At 33.3% G+C, this 23975-nt stretch overlaps 1 protein-coding gene across 18 annotated transcripts in view; it reads right to left on the reverse strand.

Moving 5' to 3' along the window:
- LOC113198412 (sodium channel protein type 3 subunit alpha) overlaps positions 1 to 23975 on the reverse strand; it is a 78003-nt gene that overhangs the window by 48370 nt on the left and 5658 nt on the right. For 7 of the 18 annotated variants that reach the window (XM_026411130.2, XM_026411128.2, XM_026411122.2 and 4 more), the window contains exons 2-10: positions 23662 to 23780; positions 21666 to 21755; positions 17851 to 17979; positions 17089 to 17180; positions 15979 to 16251; positions 14740 to 14803; positions 9790 to 9931; positions 8880 to 9086; positions 1445 to 1729 (exon numbers count right to left, since the gene is read on the reverse strand). In XM_026411130.2, coding sequence (XP_026266915.2) covers positions 1445 to 1729; positions 8880 to 9086; positions 9790 to 9931; positions 14740 to 14803; positions 15979 to 16251; positions 17089 to 17180; positions 17851 to 17979; positions 21666 to 21755; positions 23662 to 23780 — 1401 coding nt within the window. Of the gene's footprint in view, positions 1 to 1444; positions 1730 to 8872; positions 9087 to 9789; positions 9932 to 14739; positions 14804 to 15978; positions 16252 to 17088; positions 17181 to 17272; positions 17365 to 17850; positions 17980 to 21665; positions 21756 to 23661; positions 23781 to 23975 lie in introns of all 18 variants that reach the window. The other 11 variants (XM_026411131.2, XM_026411129.2, XM_026411127.2 and 8 more) reach the window with 4 other exon arrangements.

The raw sequence follows: 23975 nt of genomic DNA on the forward strand, positions 1-23975 counted from the left end.
TTTACAGAAAATTTTAAAGTACAAGTGACTTGACCAAGGTCACAGAACTGGTTTGGAGTTGAGAACTTAACACAAACATTCATAGTGTCAGTCATTATTTTAGACTGTAAAATACTTCTAATCCTAATCATTCCCAAGAGTTTTAAGAATGCCAAAATACCAAGGGTGACTGTTTTATTTTTTTATTTTTTTCCTTGCACTGGGTATAGAACCCAGAATCTCACACATGCTTGGCAATTGTTCTACCTCTAAGATACATCCCTAGCCTTTTAAATTTTTAAATTTTGAGACAGAGTCTTGTTAAATTGCCCCAGCTGGCCTAAGACTGGCCGTCCTCCTGCTTCACCCTCTCAAGAAGCTGGTTTTACAGGCATATGACACTGCATACAGCTAAGGGTGACTCTTTAATTCAAAACATTTTTGTCTGAGAAAGTGATTTCCCTACAGGGCTTCAAATGAATCCCAAATGTGTTACATGATTAAATACCATATTTTACATTTGTATTATGTGAGAGAGTAGTAGTTAGCCCCAACTGTCCTCATCACAGAACTATTTACTCTTTACATTATGGAATCCATAGTATTTATTAACAACAAAGAGTTGAAACTATTTTTTCCTATTTGACTTGAAAATATGTTAAAGCATTGGGGAGTAGGCATTCAATTATGGGGCAAAAAATGACTGTCTTTGATGTCATCTCTTCAGAAGCATTTAGGCCATAATATCACTCTAATAGATCATGGCATGACTCCAGGCCAGTGTAATGGAGACTACCAGCAGTGCAATTCTCACATCGAAGAATAAAGGCAAAAGGAAAATCCAGAGACATTTATTTTCAAAATTCATACATGTGTTACATATTACAGTTTCAGACGATAAAGGCAGAGAGACCCACACATGCAAAATAGTTTTTCCGAGGTCTCAAAATGAAAAAGATTAACAAGAGCTTCCAAAACTATCCCACTAAAAAGTCTGATGAGCAGGTTGTACCAAAAAAAAAAAAAAAAAAAAAGACTAATTAAGAAATATGGTCTCAAGGGCTGGGGATGTGGCTCAAGCTGTAGCGCGCTCGCCTGGCGTGCATGGGGCACTGGGTTGGATCCTCAGCACCACATAAAAATAAAATAAAGATGTTGTATCCACCGAAAACTAAAAAAATAAATAAATAAATATTAAAAAATTCTCTCTCTCTCTCTTTAAAAAAAAAGAAATATGGTCTCAAAATCATGAAAATGTTTAAAATAGATTCCCTTAAAAGTTATGAATGGTTTAATTTTAAAAAATCCCTTTTAAAGAATTTATAATTTTAATATATAACTGTATTAAATGTTAGAAGCCTGTCACTCAAGTTAAATACTACAAAGATACACCAAAAGGAAATATGGTAATTAGAAGGCAAAAGCAATGACAAAACAAACCAGAGCTCCCAATAGACATCTGTACCTGATGAGGGGAGCAGAACTTCTTGTCACCAGTCAACCGGTTTCCATCCATGGAGAAAAGAAAGCTTCTTCTTTTGACACTGTCTTCCGATTCAGATTTGGGAAACGTGTCTCCTTCTCGGTTTCCTTGGAGATGCTCCCTCTGTCTTCTTTTCTTTCTCCGATTCCTCCACTCCTTGGCACTTTTGGAGCTTAACTTTGATGCTTCTGAAGAACTTTCCAAGAGCTCTCCCAAGCCACCTATCCCACTGAAATCTCTTGAAGCTGCGGATGCGGCTGCAACTGCCTGTGTAAGACAGAGACAGGTGCTGCTCAGAATGTGTAACTTGGAAGTCAGTTGACCACAGTTCAAGTGCTGTCATTTGAGACTATTAACTATATGTGTGAATTAAGGCTTTTGTGTTTTTATTTTGCTTTGCCAGCAGAGTTTACTTAAAAATAACCCTTCTGTGATAAGTAGCATAAATTTATCTGGTACTCTATACATTAAGGCAAGTAAAGTCTGCCCTTGCTCATCTCAGTTGAGATCAACTTCAGTTTAGGGGATGTTTGCTCTTGTAAAGTGTCGTCTGTATCTTTAAAAGTAAATGCTTTGTTAGTAGAAGTTGCTCCTCTGATCACTATTCCATTTTAGCCAATTGGATTATTTCTCCAAAATGTAACTGTCCTTTAAATCCAGGACAAAATACTTTCCTTTTTTTGTGAACTCAAAACTTTTATAGTATCTACTATTTTTACCTCCAGATAGAAGTAGTGGGAATGTGTTGGCTAGTTTTCCCCCTCACTTATTTGAATGACACTTAGGAATATAGTCTACATCTGTGGACATATGTTAATTTCAGAGAATTTATTGTATATCACTTTTTGTTCTAAAATTTAAATATTTACAAATTTATTATTATTTATTGTAAATTATTAACATATCAATAAGTAAATGCGTGAACATTTTTTCAAGAGATTATGAGAATTTTTTTTTCAAATATTTTCTTGCTACATTTCAGCCCTAAGTATTACTAAGCATCTTGAATTTCTGTACCTGCTAATGAAACACAGACAGTTCTGAGGTTAAACATGACAAATGTTTTGTACTTTAATCTATATTAAGAACATGTTTAGACTGGAAATGATTCAGCCATGACTTAGAGAGGATATGAAACAATATGATGTATATCAAAGCTGAATTCTCATTAGGTATGTTCATGTTTTGAAACAAAACCATAGAAGTGAAAATAATTAAATTATGAAAACACTGATTAAAATTTTCACATTACTAAATAAAAACAACTCTAATTTATCTACCATTTTGTCACTCTTCCCCCATGGACTGTAAGTTAGACGGGAATTTTGTCATTGTTTCTTTGCACAGTGACTGGTATGTCATCTGACGTAAAAGTTGCTCAGTAGATTTTTGTAGCATAAAGGCTTCAAAAGCATTTTATTGTCAATTTTGTCAGACACTGGGGTGGGGGGTGACTGGGGGCAGACATGTGAGCCCTGACTTTTCAAGATCTCATAAAAGATGATGGTTTGTAAAGAATGGTCGATAAAATAGCAACTTATTTTAGGAAGGAATAAAGGTAAAACCCATTTACAGCCTCAAAAATACTTTGTGCTTTATTTCTTGCTTGCTGAAAAGAAACAAGTAGTTTTTATTTCTGAATGTCATCTCAAATGAAGTATAAAATGTTTGAAACCAAAAAAGCTACCCCGTGGATTTTCTAAGATTAACATGACCTCAGAGGAGCTAACTGTAGTACTAAATATAGTGCTAAATTTATGTGTTAAACTCAGCAACACGAATATTAGTTTATGCTGAGTGCTATATTCACATGGAAAACCTAGATCAAAGACTTGGTATAAGACAATGTCTAGCATTTATTTACATCCTAATTTTCAATTCAGATATTTATAAAATTGTATATTATTAGACGACTTTCTTTATGACTATTGATTGGCACTAATAATTCCAATATCATCCATGGTAAAAGATGAGAGATACTAAAGATATTTTACTACATGACTGCATAAGTATAACAAGACAAATAAATTAAGCACTTGTCTGTAGTAAGTTACGTTTGCAAAGTGCTTGATCCATAGAGGTACATAATATATGCCATTTTTTGAAGGAGCTAACAAATGTCAACATATATCTTTTCTTTTAGCCAAATACATTCCTAATTCTCCTTTCCCCATTATACAGACACATGCACTCAACACATAGGAATATCATTTATCAACTTGTTTGTCCCTAGAAACAAAAGGAAGTGGTGGTACTATTCCCTTGCCATAATCCTGAAACTCATGTTCATTTAAATCACGTCTGGAATTTGTTTTGCATAAGCATGATTTCCCTATCTATTCTGAGTAGCAGTTCAAATAACTAAAAACCAAAACAGGTTTTTTTAAGGCAACAAAGGTAACCTCCGACACAACACATTTTCTCTGTCACTCATCAACTCATATCTGTCACTTGTTCCACTTCCAGAGATTTGCTGATTCCCTGAAAGGCAGATGTTTCCTGTCATCTCTCATGTCTGCGACACCGCCAATGTCCTGCTTATTTAGAATAATAGCAGTTTTTTCACAACCAACTTCCTGAATTATTCTTGTAACAAATAACAGATTAGTGTATAATACTTACACAGGTAAGAACATTTTCTTATTACATTTCTTTGTGGTTCAAAACAGGCTCCAGAACTTCCTGTCTCTATGTGTCTTCAAAATAAACCTAATAGTTCTTTCATTTTAAATTTAAAACTCAGGTAAAATCCCATTTAAAACCATGAGACATTAACTGTACCTGTTTCAATTTGACCCCTAATTATTACATCTCTTAAATGCTATTTCTAGTTTTGTCTTTCAACTGACTCCTAAATATTTTCTTGTTAGACCTATGTAGATCACAATGGGATATGCTAAAGTTGGTCACTATTAGGCATTTAAAGATCATAAATGCCAAACATAATTCCAATGATCTCTAGCAAAGTTTTTATTTTCTTCTAGGATTGGTCTTTTTTCCATCTCTAAAAGTTGCACTTGATTTGTGAATCCCCTGAGCTGTACATGTCATGTTTTCATGTCTAAACAATGACTAAAACCATACATGGACCCTCAGCGGTATTAAATGAAATGGAAGTGATGCTAGGCTTTGTGAAGTCATTAGCTAAAGAGTCAGTTCTGAAGAGTCATTCGTGGTGAGCAAGATTTAGACTACACTGCAGTATGAATAATTCCAGGAGTGCACTAATGCTTTCTAGCTCCCTCCTCCCTCCAGCACGAGTTTTGTTTCTGATTCCCTCCTCTGCTTCAGTATTGGCTGTCCACCAGTCATTGTAACCTGTGATATCAAGAAGAAACTAAAATTGATTTGGTACTGTGCAATCACAATAAATGTTAAAACATTTTTTTCTGAGGTCAATTTAAATGTTGTAAAGAAAAAGCTAAGTCAAATCAAGATTTAGTCACTGGAATCTAATAACTGATTATTAAGTACATATAATTAACATTTTTTGCTGACTAAATTTTAATAGACATAATTAGCTTCTTTAAAATTCTACTAGACATAGTGCACTTTTATTTCTAAATTCAAAAAGATGAAACTCTTATTAACTGATGTCATATTTTACTTTAAAGAGGCTGCATTTTAGAATAAACTTACTCTTTTTGTACTGTTTTCTGTGTAGCATTTTTAAACACATAAACTTGTCTGTGTTTACAAATAATAATATGATAATGCTTTAATATAAAATTATATGTAGTGTGCAAATATTATTTGTTATAACATTTATTTAAAACTTTGAAATAAGAAATGTCTTTACTCTCTAAATAGCTATTTTGCTATCTTACAAATGTCTTTTACTTATAGTAAGATGAAATAAAACTCCCTAAAAATTCTGGATATGAATAAAACTTTTTGGAAAGCATGAGGGATAGTTTTTGAGATTCCAAATATTTCAAATTTCTCCATAGTTTCCTTCTAAAATCAATAGAGTAAAATCATATTGCAACTTCTTACTCAGGGTAAGATGCAAATAGAAAAGCCTGCATTGAGTTCAGCAGGTGCTAAAGCCATGATTGAGGTCAGGAATTAACTAAGCCACTCACTGCCAAGTCCCTGTTTTACCAAAAATGTTTCAAAAAAAGACCAAATGCTGTGAGTCTTCAAAGTAATTCATAATTGTTAAAAACTTAAACTTTATATACTGCTATTTAAAGAATAAATATCTGAATTCATTCATCTGAGAAAAAATTTCTAAAATGTCAGTATATAAAAATATTATTTGGACTTCTGCTTTTGGCCAAGGTAGGGTAATAGAGAGCAGTACTGCTTTCCAGACTATAGGACAAGGAAGGACTACGTACGGACTCCATAAGTGGAAGACACAGAACTAGGTGTCCAGGGACTCTAAGATGGCTACAGTTCAGAGGACAGGCATCTTAGAAGAAAGGGCTTACCAGAGAACACGGGGGCTCTTCTGAGGTCCCTCATGAGTACTGAGAAAAATATTCATCAATGCATGTGTATTAGGCTAAGGATTACAGGAAATGCCACTTACTATGCATATACAGAGCCAACAGCGTCTGCCTGTTCCTACCAGCGACACTAGTAAAAACTTCATTTTAAATGGGCCATTGAGTAGAGTATTTGGAAATGCCTTCCCTCAGTAGTGTTCAACAATCAGCCTTAGATTAAACGCTGTTCTTGACTTATCTAGCACCCCCAAAACAAAAATGGACAGTTTCTGAAATTAAATTTAAGATTGTCATAAATGTATAACAGAAAGAATATTTAACCCAAGATGAAGAGGCAACTTAATTGAAACTGACCAATGACCAACACAGACATTAGAAGTAGCAGACAAGGACATTAAAATATTGCTATAATTGCATTGTGTGTGGTGGAATGAGATGGACATCATTACCTTAGGTACATGTATGAAGACATGAATGGTGTGACTCTACTTTGTGTACAACCAGAGAAATGAAAACTTGTGCTTCATTTGTGTACTATGAATCAAAATGCATTCCGCTGTCATGTATAACCAATTAGAACTAATTGATTAAAAATTGCACTATGTATGTTCAAATTATTAATTATAGACTTAGAAAATATAAAGAAGATATAGTTTCAACCTTCATTGATGAAAATGATAATAGTAGAGATTAAAAATACACAAAATGGCCAGGCATCATGGTGCATGCCTGTAATCCCAACAGTATGGGAGGCTGGGAAAGGAGGATTGTGAATTTAAAGCCAGCATCAGCAATTTAGCAAGGCCCTAAGCAAATTAGTGAGACTCTGTCTCTAAATAAAATACAAAAGGTAGGGGCAGGAATGTGGTTCAGTGGTAAAGTAACCCTGGGTTCAATCCCCAGTACCAAACACATACACACACACACACACACACACACACACACACACACACACACATGATGGGATTAACAGCACATTAGACACTGCTGAGAAAAGATGATAAACTTGAAGACAGAGTAATAAAAATTAACCAAACTGAAATAGACTAGGTTATTCTAAAACTCATATGGAACTACAAAACAACTTTGAGAAGAAAATTAAAGTTGAAGAGCTAGCATAATCTAATTTCAAGGCATATAAAAAGCTACAGTAATTAAAAGAGTGTGCTATTGGTGTAAGAATGACAAATAAACGGGACAGAATAAATCCCCCAGACAGACTTACGTGTGGATAACCTTTTGATGAAGGTTCAAAGTCAGTTTAGTGGAGAAAGGATATTATGTTCAATACGTGCTGTTGGAATATCTCCATATTCATATGCAAAAAAAGAATATACAATACTCACACTCTATGCAAAAAATTAACTTAAAACAAGTCATCGACCTTCATGTAAAATGTAAAATTATTTGGATTTGTAAGAAAATATAGGAGAAAATCTTTGTGGAATTGGTTTGGCAACAATTTCTGAGATGCAACATGAAAATCATTGAGTTTTTAAAAAGTCAAAAATTATATAAATTAAATAAACTAAAATGACACATGTGAGGCGGAAGTTGCCTCCATGTTCTCTTCCTTTAAGGGACTGGAACGTCCTGTGGGACTCTTGGCACAGAGAGATTAGTACCTAGGAAGAAAACACTGTATTCAGGTCTCTGCTGAACCTATCTTCTCTGAGAGCCCTCCTGTGGAAATTTTAATTCAGATTAAAAACTTTTGCTTCAAAAAATACAGTTAGTAACTGCATGCAGTGACACATGCCTATAATCCCAGTGGCACGACAGTCAGGAGGATTGAACAGACAGGAGGATTGCCCATTCAAAGCCAGCCTCTGCAATTTAGTGAGGTGCTGTTTGAAAATAAAAATAAAAAAAAAAATATTTAAAAATCTTGGAATGTGTCTCAGAGGTTGTGTGTGTGTGTGTGTGTGTGTGTGTGTGTGTGTGTGTGTGTGTACACACACAACTGGGAGATTATAATTGCAAAGTATCATATATGTGCACAAATAATATATATGACTAAGGACTTGTACCCAGAATATATAAAGAAGATTCAAAATTAAATTCATACAAAACCAAGCCTAACTAAAAACACTAACAAAGAAAGGGTATAGATGAAGTTTGGAACAGTCACTTCAAAAAAGAAGTATACAGGTAAAAAATAATAACATGAAAAGCATTAGGGAAATGCAAATTAAAATAGCAATGAGATGCTTAGTAGAAGGACCTAAATTAAAAAGACTGCCCATACCAAGTGTTGGCAAAGATGTAAAAGAATTGTATCTGCAACTGACATGAATCAGATTCTCACAATCTCTCACCGTCTTCATCTTAAAATACATGTTTTCCCCTACTCCCCTTTTGCTCCAATATTGTGCTCCTGTCTGCATTCCTTAAGACCTGAGTGACTCATTCACTAAACCCCTAACCAAATCAACTTTAATACTAATAAAAATCTGAAATTGGTGTTTAGTTTCTGATGACTTCCTAATATCTTGATATGGACTGTAGCGAACACGTTTTGCAATGCAGATGTCCTGAAGAATGGTTAAGTGTTGGTATACATAATGTCATCTCTTTGATATTAAAAATCAATTAACTTCAGAAGAAAACAAGAAAATTAGAGGTGAAACAGTAATAGTTGGAAATGCCACTTATACTTCCTTTTCAAATTAAACTAAAAATTAGATTCCTCTCTCTGTTTCCATGAGGTAATCATATAGTAAATGTTATCTCTAACTCTTTATCTAGCTACTAGCTAATTTCTTGGTAATGTATAGTGTCTAAAGAACTCTTGGGCTGTAACTTCAGAAACAATTTTAGGTTTGAATGATTTTCTTTTTTAAAAGTAATTTCTACACTCAAAATGAGAAGCTAGCTCCAACTTAACCCTTGTGATACAATAAAAATATTCCTACTAAATAACTAAAACAATCATAAGGCTGTACTTATTTATCACTCTGTACCTGAGCTTCTTCCTGTTGTTTTTTAAGCTGTTCAAGCATCTGCTGAAATTCTGCCTCCTTCTGTTCTGCCTCTTCCAGTGTGGCCTGATTCTGTTCCTCGTAGGCCATGGCCACCACAGCCAGGATCAAATTTACCAAGTAAAAAGAGCCCAAGAAAATCACCAGGACAAAAAATATCATGTATGTTTTTCCAGCAGCACGTAATGTCTAGGGGAGAAAAGAGAAATTTATCAGTATTTTAGAATAGTGTCCCCAAATAAAGATCTAGTCATCACAATTAGAAATCAAGAGATGAATGCTTTTTAGTACTCAATTTATTTTGATCAATTTTCTTTTGCTCCTAAAATATGCAAGCATACACACATACGAAAGTAATAATCAAATTATCAGAAGTTTGACCATAGTGCATCTGATATAAATACATTTCACATTAGTGCATCTTGGATATATATTTGAAGGGTGAATAAAGGAGGGTGATAGAACAACGGAGAACACTGGATCTTTCATTTCTTTCAGTTGGGCTTCTCACCCATAGCATCCTCCTCTAAATCTTCTAGAAGAGACACCTTCCTTCCTTCCTCTTTTAGCTTCAATTAATTACAGCTTTAATTTGAAAATTTTGTATAATTGACTTTGTAAAATCCTTTTACATGCTGTTTCTAATCTCCATGACTAGTTTATAAACTCCTCAAAGCCATGAGCATTCTTTGCATTTGCCCCAGCCCTTAGCAGAATGCCTTTCATATAAGTAACTCTCCATCTATATAACTGACTGAGCAGTAAGGATTCTATGCACACTTACTTTATACCATACCCTTTTATGTATTCCAGAGTATTTTAAAGAAATATCCATACTTAAAATTTTATATATGTTCAAAAAAGATTCTATTCACGTTAATTTGGATCTTACCAACTGATAAAGGTTCTCCCAGTAGTCTTGAGTCATCAGACGGAATAAGGACAGAAAGGCCCAACTGAAGGTGTCAAAGCTTGTGTAGCCATAGTTGGGGTTCCGGCCAGCCTTCACGCAGATGTATCCTTCTGGACACTGACTATGAAAAAGAGGGTTGATAATGAGGTCAGTATAGAAATTATATCAAGTCCAACCCATCTTGCTTTGTAGGAATTGTCATAACCTGGAATTATCTGCAATGGATTATTTTTTGCCTTCCATTTTAGAACACTTAGGTGCCTGCTCACAGGGAAACTCATCAAATAAAAAACAGAATTACCAGGAAAACCAGAATCAAGTTAGGCATAAAGGAACCATATCTACAGACATTTAGAACTGCAGATCTTTGGCTCTGACACCATAATTATTCTCTACAAAGTGGCAATAACAAATAATTAAAAGCTGAATGTCAGAAAACATTTGAAGGGTGAGAAACCACTTAATTAATGGGCTATTTCAATTAGTTCTGTAGAATTATCTAAAATAAAATTTATGATTTAGAACAATTCTAGTTTCACAGAAAATCTATGAGAATAGTACAGATCTCCCACATCCTCCATGCCCAGTTTCTAATATGGATACTTTATTATTAATTGAAGTCTAGACTTTATTCCTATTTCTTCAATTTTTCCTCAACATCCCTTTTCTATTCCAGGACACACAAACATCTAATCCTCATGTCTTCTTAGTCTCCTCTTGGTTCTATAGTTTTTCAGACTTTCCTTGTCTTTGGCAAACTTGACAGTTTTGAGCACAAGTCAGGTATTTTATAGAATGTACCTAAGTTAGGATTTATGTCGTGTTTATTTCATTATTATTTTGGGGTTATCGATTTTGGGGTGGAAAAATACAGAATAAAAGTACTATTATCCTCTCATCATGCCAAAATCATGCACTTAATCAATGTCATTTTTCATTGTTGACAACATTGATCACCTGACAGGACATAGTGTTTGCTCGGTTTCTTCACTGTAACTCTACTTTTTTCTTTCTCTTTTATACTACACTCTTTGGAATAAAGTCAGAATGTGCAGTCCACACTTAAAGAATGCACAGTTATTATCTCCTTAAAGGCAGTATATACATAAAATTTATTTGGAATTCTGCATGGGATATTTGTCCATTATCACTTATTTATTTGATTACTTATTCACATCAATTCATAGTCATGAATATTCATTTTATACCTTGAATTAAAATGTAATATTTACTTGCTCAATTTTTCAATCTTTGGTCATTACCAGCTTTTATTGTTGATATTTGTACCAGTTTGATATACCCATTGGCTGCATATTTTGTTTTTGTTTATTTATTTTTTTCTTAACACTTTTGTACTTCCTGACCTTACAAGATGCTATAGGTTCGTTTTATTTTCCACACTAGTTCTTTAATCAACCATTTCTCCAAGGATTCCCATTTCCTTTTATTGGAGAACAGTATTAAAAACCAAGGTCAGATGTTAGCTGGGTGTTTGTTGCTACTAAGATCTCATTGCTTCTAGTGCTTCTGACCTCACAGAACAAGGTCACATATATGTTAACTTGTGATGTATATACACACACAAATACATAAATCATTTGTGTTAAGATTAAGCTAAATTTGAGGTCATGCTCATGTCTCCAACTCAAATCCATTACCACAGGATCATTCTAGACTTCTCCATTTATTTGAAACATGTCACTGCAAAAGTGAGAAATCTGCCTCCTTCTATCCACTATCCACTTGCTTAATTGTTCTATGCCAGTACACATGCATAGTAGTTTTAGGATTATCAGTTCATACCACCATGAGCAATGACTTTATCCACTAGAGTACTGTTCCTTGGCCCTTTAGTCTCACAGACCCTGTTCATTTCTAGAGTGACTTAGGATAGCACATTATTATGCCACTTCCTTTAGTCAAATGGTTTCATACATTCATAATATATTTAAATAGTCTTTTCATATTTATTATTTCATCCTGGGATCCCTAAACATTACAAAGGATTTTTTAAAATGATTTGTGTATGTTAAGGTTTACTCTTTGTTCTGTGAGTTTTGGCAAATGCTTAATGTTTTGTATTCACCATTACAGAGTCATAAAATACTTTCTCCACCCTCAAAATCCCACATGCTTCACTTAATCACGTACTTAACCCTTAAACATGAACCCCTATAAACACTGATCTTGTTCTCATCTGTACTGTTCTCTTTTCCAGAATGTCAATATATTTGGAATCATATCATGTATGTTTATCAGGTTGGCTTTATTTAAACATAGAAGCATGCATTCAGATTCATTAAAGTCTTTTTTTTGTCTTATTAGCTCATTTTTTAAAATCACTTAATATGTCACTGTATGTGTATAATAATGTATTTATTCATTCATATATTAAAGATATCCAGGTTGCTTCCATCTTTTAGTGATTATGAACAAAACTGTTACAAATATTCACTTACAGGTTTGGTATAGATATGTCATTATATTGGTTGACTGAAAATCTAATAGTGCAGTTTTCTGATCATCTGGTAAAAATTGTGATTATTTTGTGAGACTCCACCAAACTCTTTTGCATTCCCACTAGCAATGAGGGAGAATTCCTGTTATTTTGCATCCACAAGTTGGTACACCAAGAAGTTGATATTGCCAGTATTTTGGAGATTTTAGTCACTGTAATATGTATACAGTGGAAACTAATAGAGGTTTAAATTTGTAGTTGCCTACTAATAAATAATGTTGACCATCTTTTTGTATTTTACTAGCCATCTGTATATATACTTTTGTGAGTTGTATGTTCAGGATGTTTTTGTCATTTTTTTTTTCTTTTTTAAAAATTTTTATTGTTGGTTGTTCAAAACATTACATAGTTCTTGATATATCATATTTCACACTTTGATTCAAGTGGGTTATGAACTCCCATTTTTACCCCGTATACAGATTGCAGAATCACATCGGTTACACATCCACTGATTTACATATTGCCATACTAGTGTCTGTTGTATTCTGCTGCCTTTCCTATCCTCAAGGGGAAGGGAGGGGGGATAGTTTTTGTCATTTTTGAATTGGGTTATTTATTTCCTTGTTATTGAGTTTAAGAGTTTCTTTGTATATTTTGAGTGTAGGTCCTTTATCAGATTTGGGTTTTGTAAATATTTTCTTCTATTATGTGCTTTGTCTCTTCATTTTCTTAAGAATGTGTTTGTAGAAGAGAAGATTCTAACTTTAATAAAGTCAATTTATCACCTTTTTTATTTCATGGACTGTGCTAATTGGTTATATAACCAATCTCAAATTTATGTAGATTCTCCTATATTTTCTTAAAAAAGTTTTATATCTTACACTTAAATGCATAATCTATTTTGAGTAAGTTTTGTTGCAGATATATGTTCTGTTTTAGTTTTGTTTCTTTAAATTGTTCTAGCATCATTGGTTGAAAAGATTTTGTTTACTCTATTGAATTACATTTGCTTGCTTCTTTGTCAAAAATTGGTTGACTATATTTTTACATGACTATTTTGGGGTTTGGGTTCTGTTTCATTGATCTATATACCAGTTGTTTTTTTTTTTTTACCAATGGTATGTTATTTTTATTACTGTGACCTTATATGAAGTCTTGAAACTGGGTAGATATTTTTAGAATTTTGACATTTAACAATAGAGTGACTATCAATTTTACCATGCAAATTTCTTAACCCATAGTAGGTATTTATTAAAGAGAAGTGATTATTATGTTTTCATAGGAATAAAATATGCATTAACTAGCCTTATCCAAACATTTATCTAGTCTTTTGAGTTAACCATAATAATAAATAACAGCATTAGTTACAATCCTATTATAAGCTTATGATATTATAAATTATAATGCTTATGACAGAGCCTGTTCTAGTACAAATGCTTTATGTACATTAAATAAATATTCATCACAACAACTTTAAGAGTGGACTGTATTACTCTTCCAAGTTTAGAGATATATAAATTGAAGTAACCAAGAGTTTAGTACACTTGCAAGTTCAAAGAACTTGCAGATTGTGGAGTTAGAATTTGAACCTAGAATCCATGCTCTTATCTATTACATTCATGTACCAAAACTGTCAGGAAAAAAAATTCCCCAAAGCTCTATCTATAGGACTAATATGTACTTCCATTGATGCTCTTAGATTTTATGACCACACCAATTTTCTGTTCTAAGATGCCCTAAAATATGTTCAAGTTTTATGGCCTCTGAGTCACCTACTATTTGTTTTCCTTGCTTTTAAAACATTATCTGTCTTGATTTAAAATTAATTTTTAGTACTTTTGGGAAAATATGTTAAATGTGAGAGATTAGAAGGATGACTAAGATATCAAAGGATCTCTCATTGCAGAATGTAACCAAATAGAAGAATTATGTAGTTTTCTGGCTCAGACTTGGACATACCTTTGGCTCTTTGCTCAGAGATTCATGCGATTTTAAGAATACCTGAATTTTCAAGGCATTTTCTTGAAACATACGGCATCTTTTGTGGATTTTTTTTTTTTTTTTGCCACAACAAAACTTACTTCATCAGTACAATCGCACATTAACAAAAATGTGCCCACCTTGTGTTCTTTTCCTCTGCTTCCTAAATAATCCTGATGGGTTTACAGAAAAAGCTGACTATGGGTCTTCACTCATTGGAGAAATACATTAGGTACATCCTGAGTGTAAATTCTGGAGAAAACATCTTTATCCAAAGGAATGATTTTTCAAAGGCTGTGAATTTAGGGTCAATGGTAATTCAGAAAGTCAGACAAGGCCCTTGCTAGGTAGGCAGACATGCTCTCATTATTTATATGTAAGTATCCTTTTGTATTTTTTCCTGACTTTCATTTTCTTTTTGTTTTGTTTTCTTTATTTCTTTTCATAAGATTTGACATCTTTTTTTTTTTTTAAAGAATTGTATTCCTTACCCTGCATCTGAGCCATTCCCACAGAGTAAAGGATCTTTTTGTCCATCCAAAACATAAAAGTGACCTGTTAATATAAAAAATAAACTCTTTTCATTTGATCAGTCATACTCACACTAAATAAAATCCCCAAATTTGTTTCAGTTATTTTCGACATGCTCATTAATGTCCTTAACCAGACTCCTAAAGCATAAGCAGTAAAATCAAGAAATCAATAAATGGGATGAATCCAAACTAAAATGCTTTTTCTCATCAAAGGAAACAATCAAGAACATGAAGAGAGAGCCTACAGAATTGGAGAAACTCTTTACCACACACACATCAGATAGAGCACTAATCTTCAGGATATATGAAGAATTAAAAAAAAAAAATAACACCGAAAAACTCCAAATAGCCCAATCAATAAATGGGCAAAGGAACTGAATAGACACTTCACAGAAGAAGAAATACAATGGTCAACAAATAAATGAAAAAAATGTTTAAAATTTCTATCAATTAAAGCAATGCAAATTAAAATACACGGAGATTCTATCTCATTCCAGTCAGAATGGCAGTTCTCAAGAATACAAGTAACAATAAATGTTGGCGGGGATGTGGGGAAAAGTGTACCCTCATACATTGCTGGTGGGACTACAAATTGGTGCGGCCACTATGGAAAGCAGTATGGAGATTCCTCAGAAACCTTGGAATGGAACCACTGTTTGACCCATTTATCCCGCTCCTCAGGTTATACCCAAAGGACTTAAAGTCAGCATACTAAGTGATGCAGGTGCATCAATGTTTATAGCGGCTCAATTCACAATAGCTAAACTCTGATGCCCTTAAACAGATGAATGGATAAAGCCAAACCCCACAAACCAAAGGCCAAACGTTTTCTCTGATAAGTGGATGCTAATTCATAATGGAGGGTGGTGGGGAAGAATGAAAAAACTTTGGATTGTGCAGAAAGGTGTGAGGGGAAGGGACGGGTTGTGGGGATAGGAAGGACAGTGGAATGAGTTGGACATTATTATCCTATATATATGTATGATTACACTTCTGGTGTGACTCTACACTATATTCAGCCAGAGGAATGAGAAGTTGTGCTCCATTTGTGTACAATGTGTCAAAATGCATTCTACTGTCATGTATAACTAATTAGAATAAGGTTTTTAAGAAAGTACCTTCACAAAATCTCAACTATCTCTAGTTGCAAACTCACTCAGCAACACTAAGGTTAACATATGTGGTAATACTTCTTACTGTCATCTCCAATGTAATCTTTCCAATTAAATGTGCTCATTGTTACATTAACAAATGTCCCATTTGAATCCATTGTGCCATTGAAGTAGGAAGTGGTGTTGGTTTCAAAGGCAGAATCATTTGGGGGCCATTGCAAACATTTATTCCTCAGGTTGCCCATGAACAGCTGCAGTCCAATTAGAGCAAACACGCTCAGACAGAACACAGTCAGAATCATGACATCTGAGAGCTTCTTCACTGACTGGATCAGGGCCCCCACGATGGTCTTCAGACCTGAGGAGAAATAACTCAATTGAGGAAGAGTGTCATAAACCATGACTTTTTTTTCTCACAAGCTGCACACATTCCTATTTCCCCACAAAATATTGCTTGGCCATGTACACACCAAAGCTTTATGGACAGCCTTATGATCTGGAAAGCAGATGAAGCGCAGACTTTCAATATGAACGGTATGCTTTCTGGAGGTTCAAAATTAAAGTTTAAATATCTAGGCAGGAAGTTTTGCTTGTGCGATTTTATGTGCTGCCATATAAAAGACAAAGTTGCAGTTGTTTTTCCTTTCGGATCCTGTGTTTCATGAGGCTATTTCCCTCCAACCCACTCTTTACACTAGCCTCCAAGTAGCAGTGATTTAGAGGAGAAAAGAATTTTAAGATATAGAAATCCCATGCAATGTGGATGCTTTTCCATATAATCTTTTCTCCTTTATCAAAGAAGATCTATTTTTGAAATAGATCTACAGTGAATGGTAAAATACAAATCAGTAAAGCCATGGTAGCAAAGCTTCATCAGAATGCAAGAGACAAAACTTTGCATCATATGCAAGAGAGAGAAGTTGGGGGTGGGAACAGAGAGAGCACAAAACCAGTAATATCTTTTTTTTTTAGTAGATGTCTCATGCAATTTTTTGTTAAACTCAAAGGCTGACTTTACAAAGAAGCAGAAATTACTAAAATTTTAGGTAATAATCTGACATTGAAACATTATTTGGCATTCCTTAAAGTAACCAGTGAGCAATAAGCAACAAGGTTAATTGCATACATTTGATATCAACCTGAATATTATTGTAGTGTATATAAAGTCAGCCTCGGTGTTTAACCTAGCTCTCACCTGGAATCACTGAAATAGTTTTCAATGCTCGGAGAACTCTGAATGTTCTCAGTGCTGAGACATTGCCCAGGTCCACAAACTCTGTCACATATCTGTAATAGGGGAGTTCACACACAAACACAATAACACACAAGAAAAGTTGGAGATATAAGGGGCCTATCACCTTACACCAGTTTCTTCTTACCTGGAATTACAGAAATAGTTTTCAGAGCTCGCAAGACTCTGAAAGTTCGAAGAGCTGAAACATTGCCTAGGCTTACAAATTCTGTTACATACCTGTAGAATTAAATCAGAGTTACTGATAGTTTTGGAAAATTTCATGCTAAAGAAATAATTAATGCTGGATTTGGCATATATAGCCCCTTGAGTTAAACAAACAGAATTGCCATAGACCTCAGGGTGGCATCTGCTGAAGGGTGCCTTTAAGGAAAAAAAAAATTGTTGTTTTATTTCTATGTAGGTTTCACTAATATGGATATTTCTGTTTGCAAAAACAATCAAAGTACAGTTGTAGCTATTAAATTTTAGTCAATGAATAACTTCATTTTGATGAAGATAAATACTGTGACATCAGAGTAATTCCATTTATTGCTCATTTAGTAAATCTATTTACCTTGCAATATGTATTCTCAAAATACATGAGGCATATAGCTAACTTGACTAACGTGAAAGCTCTACATTCGTGATATGTCTCAATATCCTGGTTTATGCTGTAACTATTGCCATTCCCTTTGAAATAATAAAATTTTGAAAATTACTCACGCCATCACAATGACACTGAAATCCAGCCAGTTCCATGGATCACGAAGGAATGTAAAACCTTCTAAACAAAACCCTCTTGCCAAGATTTTTATAAATGACTCAAAGGTATAGATCCCAGTGAATGTGTACCTAGGAAAAGCATCCAAACCAAAATTAATAATTTAATTTGAACTGTTAAAACACATGTTTTCAAGTATATGAAATCCTTCTTGTGTGTGTGTTTTTTTTTCAATTCACTAAACTTTTATTCTGGATTTCTATGTCAAAGAATCTTCTAGTCTAATTAATCTTATTAGACTAAGTAAAAGGTTAAAGTGAAGAGAAAACATATTCTTCAGGCATCTGTTCTTGTTATACTTTTTGGATTTTAGAAAAACAGTTTCATGTATTTTGTGGATAATCAATAGGCTTGATTCTCTAGAACAGAAATGTCCAACAGAAATATAATGTAAGCCACAAAGGTGATGTGCTATTTCCCAGTGGCCAAATTACAAAGTAAGAAGGAGCAAGTGAACTTAATTTCCATGTTATATTTTGATGAAATCAATATATCCCAAATATCATCATTTCAAAAGCTAAAGCTAGCCAAATTCAATAGCAACATGAGGCTGATGACTCCTTCATTGGACAGAACTCTACAGGCAACATAGCTTGGATTCACTTGTATGAAAATGTTTCTATTCAAATTTCATAATGATTAGATTCATTTTAGGTTTATTTTATGTGTCTTTATATGGAAAATATACTTCATTTTTTGTCATTAAGGGTCAGGCATAATTATAAAACTACCCACCTCTCCTGTCTCTTTCTATCTCACCATACATAATTGTATATATATGTTTACAGTCACAAGAAATGATTCGGTTCTCTGGTATGTTGTATGTGTCTATATTTATATAGTTACCAAAATTCACAGCTAAAAAAAATTCTTTTCATCAGCTACTATCTCTTTTCAACTCACTGGGTCAAATCATTTAATTCTTGCTTAAATTCCAATTTCAGCCTCCAAAATGATGGAAGACTTTTGTTTGCTATTCAATGTAGTTCATTTTTTCTTTGAGCATTGACAATAAAGTTATTTTTGTTTCTGTTTCTTCCAGAAATAGTTGAGGTTACTCATTTTTAAACATTTTGTTCTTTAAAAGTCCAATCTCAGTCTATTTTTAAGAATACTTCACTCAACTCACAAAGATTTCATTTGCTCTTATTAAAATCCATTGTACCCTCCAGTCTACCAGTGTGTCATATGTGCATAATGTTGGGATAGGTATTTGTAACTTTCTTCTGCAGAAAGTTTTCTCATGTGACGGAACAAAGAAATCGGAGAAAAATGTATGCAGAAAGATTCACATCCTGTTTTCCTAAGTATATTCTCTTCCATTTTTCTTGACAACTCAATTGTTTCAGGAGCAATAAGTATAATTCCTATCTTTGCAAAATTACGAAGTAGCTGACTACTAGGAGAATATGTATTTGACAATCCCAAACTTATATGTGTACTTGCACTTTTGTTTGGATCATTGTGTACTAAATATAATCACTATGACATTTCTATTTGGAGAGATATGTGTTCTTTTAAAAGGACTTAGAGACACATTACATATATGTGCTATTTGTCATGTTAGGGGTTAATGCTCTTATCTATTCTTAGGCAGTTTGTGAAATTACTCTCAGAGAGATTAAAGTATTCTGATCTTGTTTTAGGAAATGTAATCTATATGGGGACATACAGTGTAGGTAGTACATGAAAGACATTTAGAACTGAACTATGAGAAAGAGCTTTACATAGAACAGGTATTCAAAGTGCTTATTAACAAACTAGATTGGACAGGTATGTAGGAATTAGGAGACCTGGATCTTTCTTGGCTCAACCCCTACTACACTCCTAATCTTGCTCTCTCTTCCATCCATGTGACAGGATTGTTTTTATTTTTATTATTCTTTTCTTCTGTGATTATGGAATCTATAACAGGGCCCTACCTTACATAACACTCTCCTCACTATACTGTATCATCCTGAGGCTATTTGGGGTATGTCACATCTTTGTACAGGGACCATTTCCAATTTCAATGGCTTCTGTTTTCATCTCAGAACTGAATTGTTTTCTCTTCTCATTGGACTCTAGGTTTTTGTTTTTGTTTGTTTATGCAGTAACCACTACTGTTTTGCTTGTTTTCCTGATACCTTTCTGTCCAGCTACTTGAGATAATTGATCAGAAAAATTGCACAAAATTTTCTAACTGAAAAATGCAGTTCAAAATTTCTGTAATGCTGACTATTTCATAATGGGTTAAAATGTCTGTACATTAATACAATTCTGTTAAAGTATATATATATATATATATATATATATATATATATATATATATATATATAAAATACCACCTTTACCTATTTTTCATTAATTTAATACAAATAAATGAAATTTATACAGGTTTAAATGCTTCAATAATTCCTGCTGGGAAAGAACATACAGAAGTTTTATATAGCTGTGTCTATTTTGTTAACTCCAGAATCACAAATGGTAACTAATAGCTCTGTTAAATGGCCTGCCTCAACAAAAGAACTGGACTCTTTATGACAAGACCTTCTAGAAAGCATTTTCAAACTACTATTTTTAAAAAATTTTTCAACATGTTAAATCACTGACAAACAGTGGCTTAGAATAGAATATTAAATTCTAATAGAAATCTTCAAAAATGGTTAGAAATAAAAAATGACAGTGTTTGCTTTAATATTTTATTTCCATTGGACATTACTTTATAAAAATAAAAAGTGTATTCAAATTTTCACTGAATAGATCAAATATCTGGCCATTGTATTATACTATACATAAATAGTCTATATGACCTAAATATCTTCCATTTCCCTAAAAAGCATATTTCTTTGACATAAGCAATCTCATATATGACTGACAAGAGAATAATGTGATAATATAGAAATTGTGCTGCTTCATATTAATGTTTTGAAACAATGAGGAACATTTTATTTTCTAAAAGTTAAATAGAAAATCTCTAGAAATTAAAAGTACTTTAAAGTGAAAGATCAATGGAAGCATTTCTTTTAGTGCATATAAAGGGCTAGGTTAGGGACCTCAAGAAATAACATGTTTTGGTTTTCCTATTGATTCTGTTAAAATACTGAATCAACTGTTTTAACAAATGTTTAAACAGCTGCCCCTGATCTTTGTCTCAAAGGGAGAAAGAATGAGACAGCCAGGATCTGAGACTGCTCAGGACTATATCTATATGTTAGAGTCTGTAAACAAGTCTGGATGGCGCCTGGCATTTTGCCAGAGGGAGTGGTTTGTGAAGTAACGCCATTAAGTGTGGAGATTCCTTATTGGTTGACTGATGTATCTAGTTTATGCTAATTAAGATAAGCTGTGTGGAATGTATAAATACCTCTGTTGTCCTACAATAAACGGCTCCTACTCCTGCTGTATCAAGGTACACAAGTTGTTCGTCACTCCCTGGTTATTTTGCTGCAGCCGGACTGCAGCATCTATAATGTGTAACAATGATTGAATCTTAAATTTAAGACGTAAATGATTGGTTTAGTGGATGCTAATTGATAGCCTCTTTTAAATGGGTACTATCATGAATTTGTTGGGAAAAAAAAAACTTACCTCAAAGAAGAAAACCTCCCCCAAAGAACATTCCTTATCTTCTTTCATATTATGGAAATATAACTTTTCTTAGAAGTATTTAGCCTGACTTCAAAAAGTGGAAATGGTAAGTCAGACCATAACCACAAGGATAGAGCTAGAGAATACATGTGTGCATTTCTCATTCCAGTAAGTTTTTCCTACTTACTCTACATTCTTTGTCCAATCAGGAGGGTTACTCAAAGTCATGAATACACAGTTGGTCAAAATAGTGCACATGATAAGCATGCTGAATAAGGTAGATTATAGTTAAGGAATAATTGTTAGTTTGTTTTCATGGATATTTAAAAATGATCCAACACACACACACACACACCACCACCACACCAAAATTTATCAACACAATGTAACTCGAAAATCAATCTTACTTATTAGTATTAAGACAATGGTAAAAATAATAATAAACTCTAAAGCCTGTCACATGGTCTTGGTCTATTCTTTTTGAAATTTTACATCATATGCTCACAAAACTGAATTAAGTATTTGAAGCAAATGAGAAATATTTTTCATTCAAGTCAGTTCTGTGAAGTTGTAGTAGAAGGGTAACTCACCATTTTTTAGGTTTATAGTATGATATAAGTGGAATCATTGCACTTCTGATCTAACTAAAAAACTCCATGGGGACAATAGGTTAACGGATGCAATATACAAACCTGAGAAATATAAGCACAATATTTTCAAAGATCACCTTGAGAACTCCACTGTAGGGAGATTCTCCTTGTAGTGATGTAACTCATTCCTTTATAATTTACAACATAATAAAATTTTGTGTCAATAAGATAACATTATTTGCTAATGTTTTTGTTTTCACTTTAAACTCTAGGGGAACCCAAGAGGCCATCTAGCTATCCTCCTGCATCTGGTCCACATCATTCCAAACCAGTAAAGAAGTGTTGTGAAGAATCAATTGTAATCATTTCTTTTGGTATTTCAATACAGACCTCACTGCAAGAAGTTTATGATTATATTGAGATAAATATCGTATTAAAAAATATACTTTACTTTCCAATATAAACCCAGAATGAGAGAATTCAAATGCCCTTCAAAAGGTTGTCAGTCCCATTTTCTCTGTCTCTAGGTGAACCGGTCTTTTAGTTTATATATAAGCCTGTTTTGAATTTTCCTATATAAAAGCCCATTCTTAAACAATGCCTGAATCAAATCACCTTTCTATTTTATCATTTCTTAAGTATCTATTAGAATCTACACCTAGTTTTATATTCTTCCCCTTCACAAAATTCTTTTGACTGAAAATGTAAATAGTTTCTTTTTTTGATAGTGCTGGGGATCAAATCAAGGGCCATGTGTATATGTGCATAATAGAAAGCACTCTACTAATGAGCTACAGTCTCAGACTACGAATAGTTTTAACAAATATGAAAAAAATAGTTTTTCATATATTATCAACCAGATACAGAAGCACAATGAAAGTTTAATAAATATTTACTAAAGGAGGAATGAAAGAAGGAAAAGAGGAGAATAGACTCAGGTGCCAAGATATATAGCCAATTAAGGTACAAAAGTTTAAACATTTATCAGGGTGAAATGGCAAAGTCTTGTAATCCCAGCAATTTGGGAGCTTGAGGTAGGAGGATCAAGGCCAGCCTAAGAAACGTAGTGAAACCCTCAGCAATTTGGCAAGACCCTGTCTCAAAATGAAAAATTAAAAAGGGGTTGGGGATGCAGCTCATTGGTAAAGTGCCCTGGGTTCAATGCTCATGCCCCCAAAAGAGTTTGAGCATTTAGTAAAACAGATAATAATATTAACCACAATAAATTATGTTTTTTAGCAAAGGTTATATATTATTTAATTAAGATTAGTTATTTAATTAAAATTAATAAAAGTCTGAAGGGGATCAGGTCTTCTACCTACTATACAAATATTGTTCATTTACACATGAATTCATTCCACATGAATTCACTACACTGTTTTCAAATTTACTTCAAGAATTATAATAATGATTCTATAATAATCTTAATTACATAAAGTTTCATGCTAAAGCCAAAGGCAATAAACCAATTAAACTAACAATCCTACCATTAATCTCAAAGAAATTTTATGAGGATTTTGCAATAAAGGTGACATTTTCTTTAAAATTTTCTTTTTAGAAATAGCACTTGGACAATTCACATTAAAAGGATATGAGTGTACTAAAATCTTAATAGCGATTTTCCTTACAGGGTTTAATGGAGTTAAAATATACAAGGCAGAGGTGGCACTGAATCGGAAAATTGCCTTCCCTTTATTCAATACTATAAAAGTCTGAAAAAGAAAACATGAGAAAGAAATTGTTAAATTAGACATGTGGCTTATTTGAAGAGTTGATATACATCAAAAACTTTTTTTCTGATGTGTTTGTTCAAACTTATTTGTTTAAACCATTATAAACAGGTAAAGTATACATGTTAGGTGTTTCTCCCATAAATTAACATAAAATTATCTATAAAATACACTTTA

The sequence above is a fragment of the Urocitellus parryii genome, chromosome 1, assembly GCF_045843805.1.
Source record: "Urocitellus parryii isolate mUroPar1 chromosome 1, mUroPar1.hap1, whole genome shotgun sequence".
Lineage (NCBI taxonomy): Eukaryota > Metazoa > Chordata > Mammalia > Rodentia > Sciuridae > Urocitellus > Urocitellus parryii.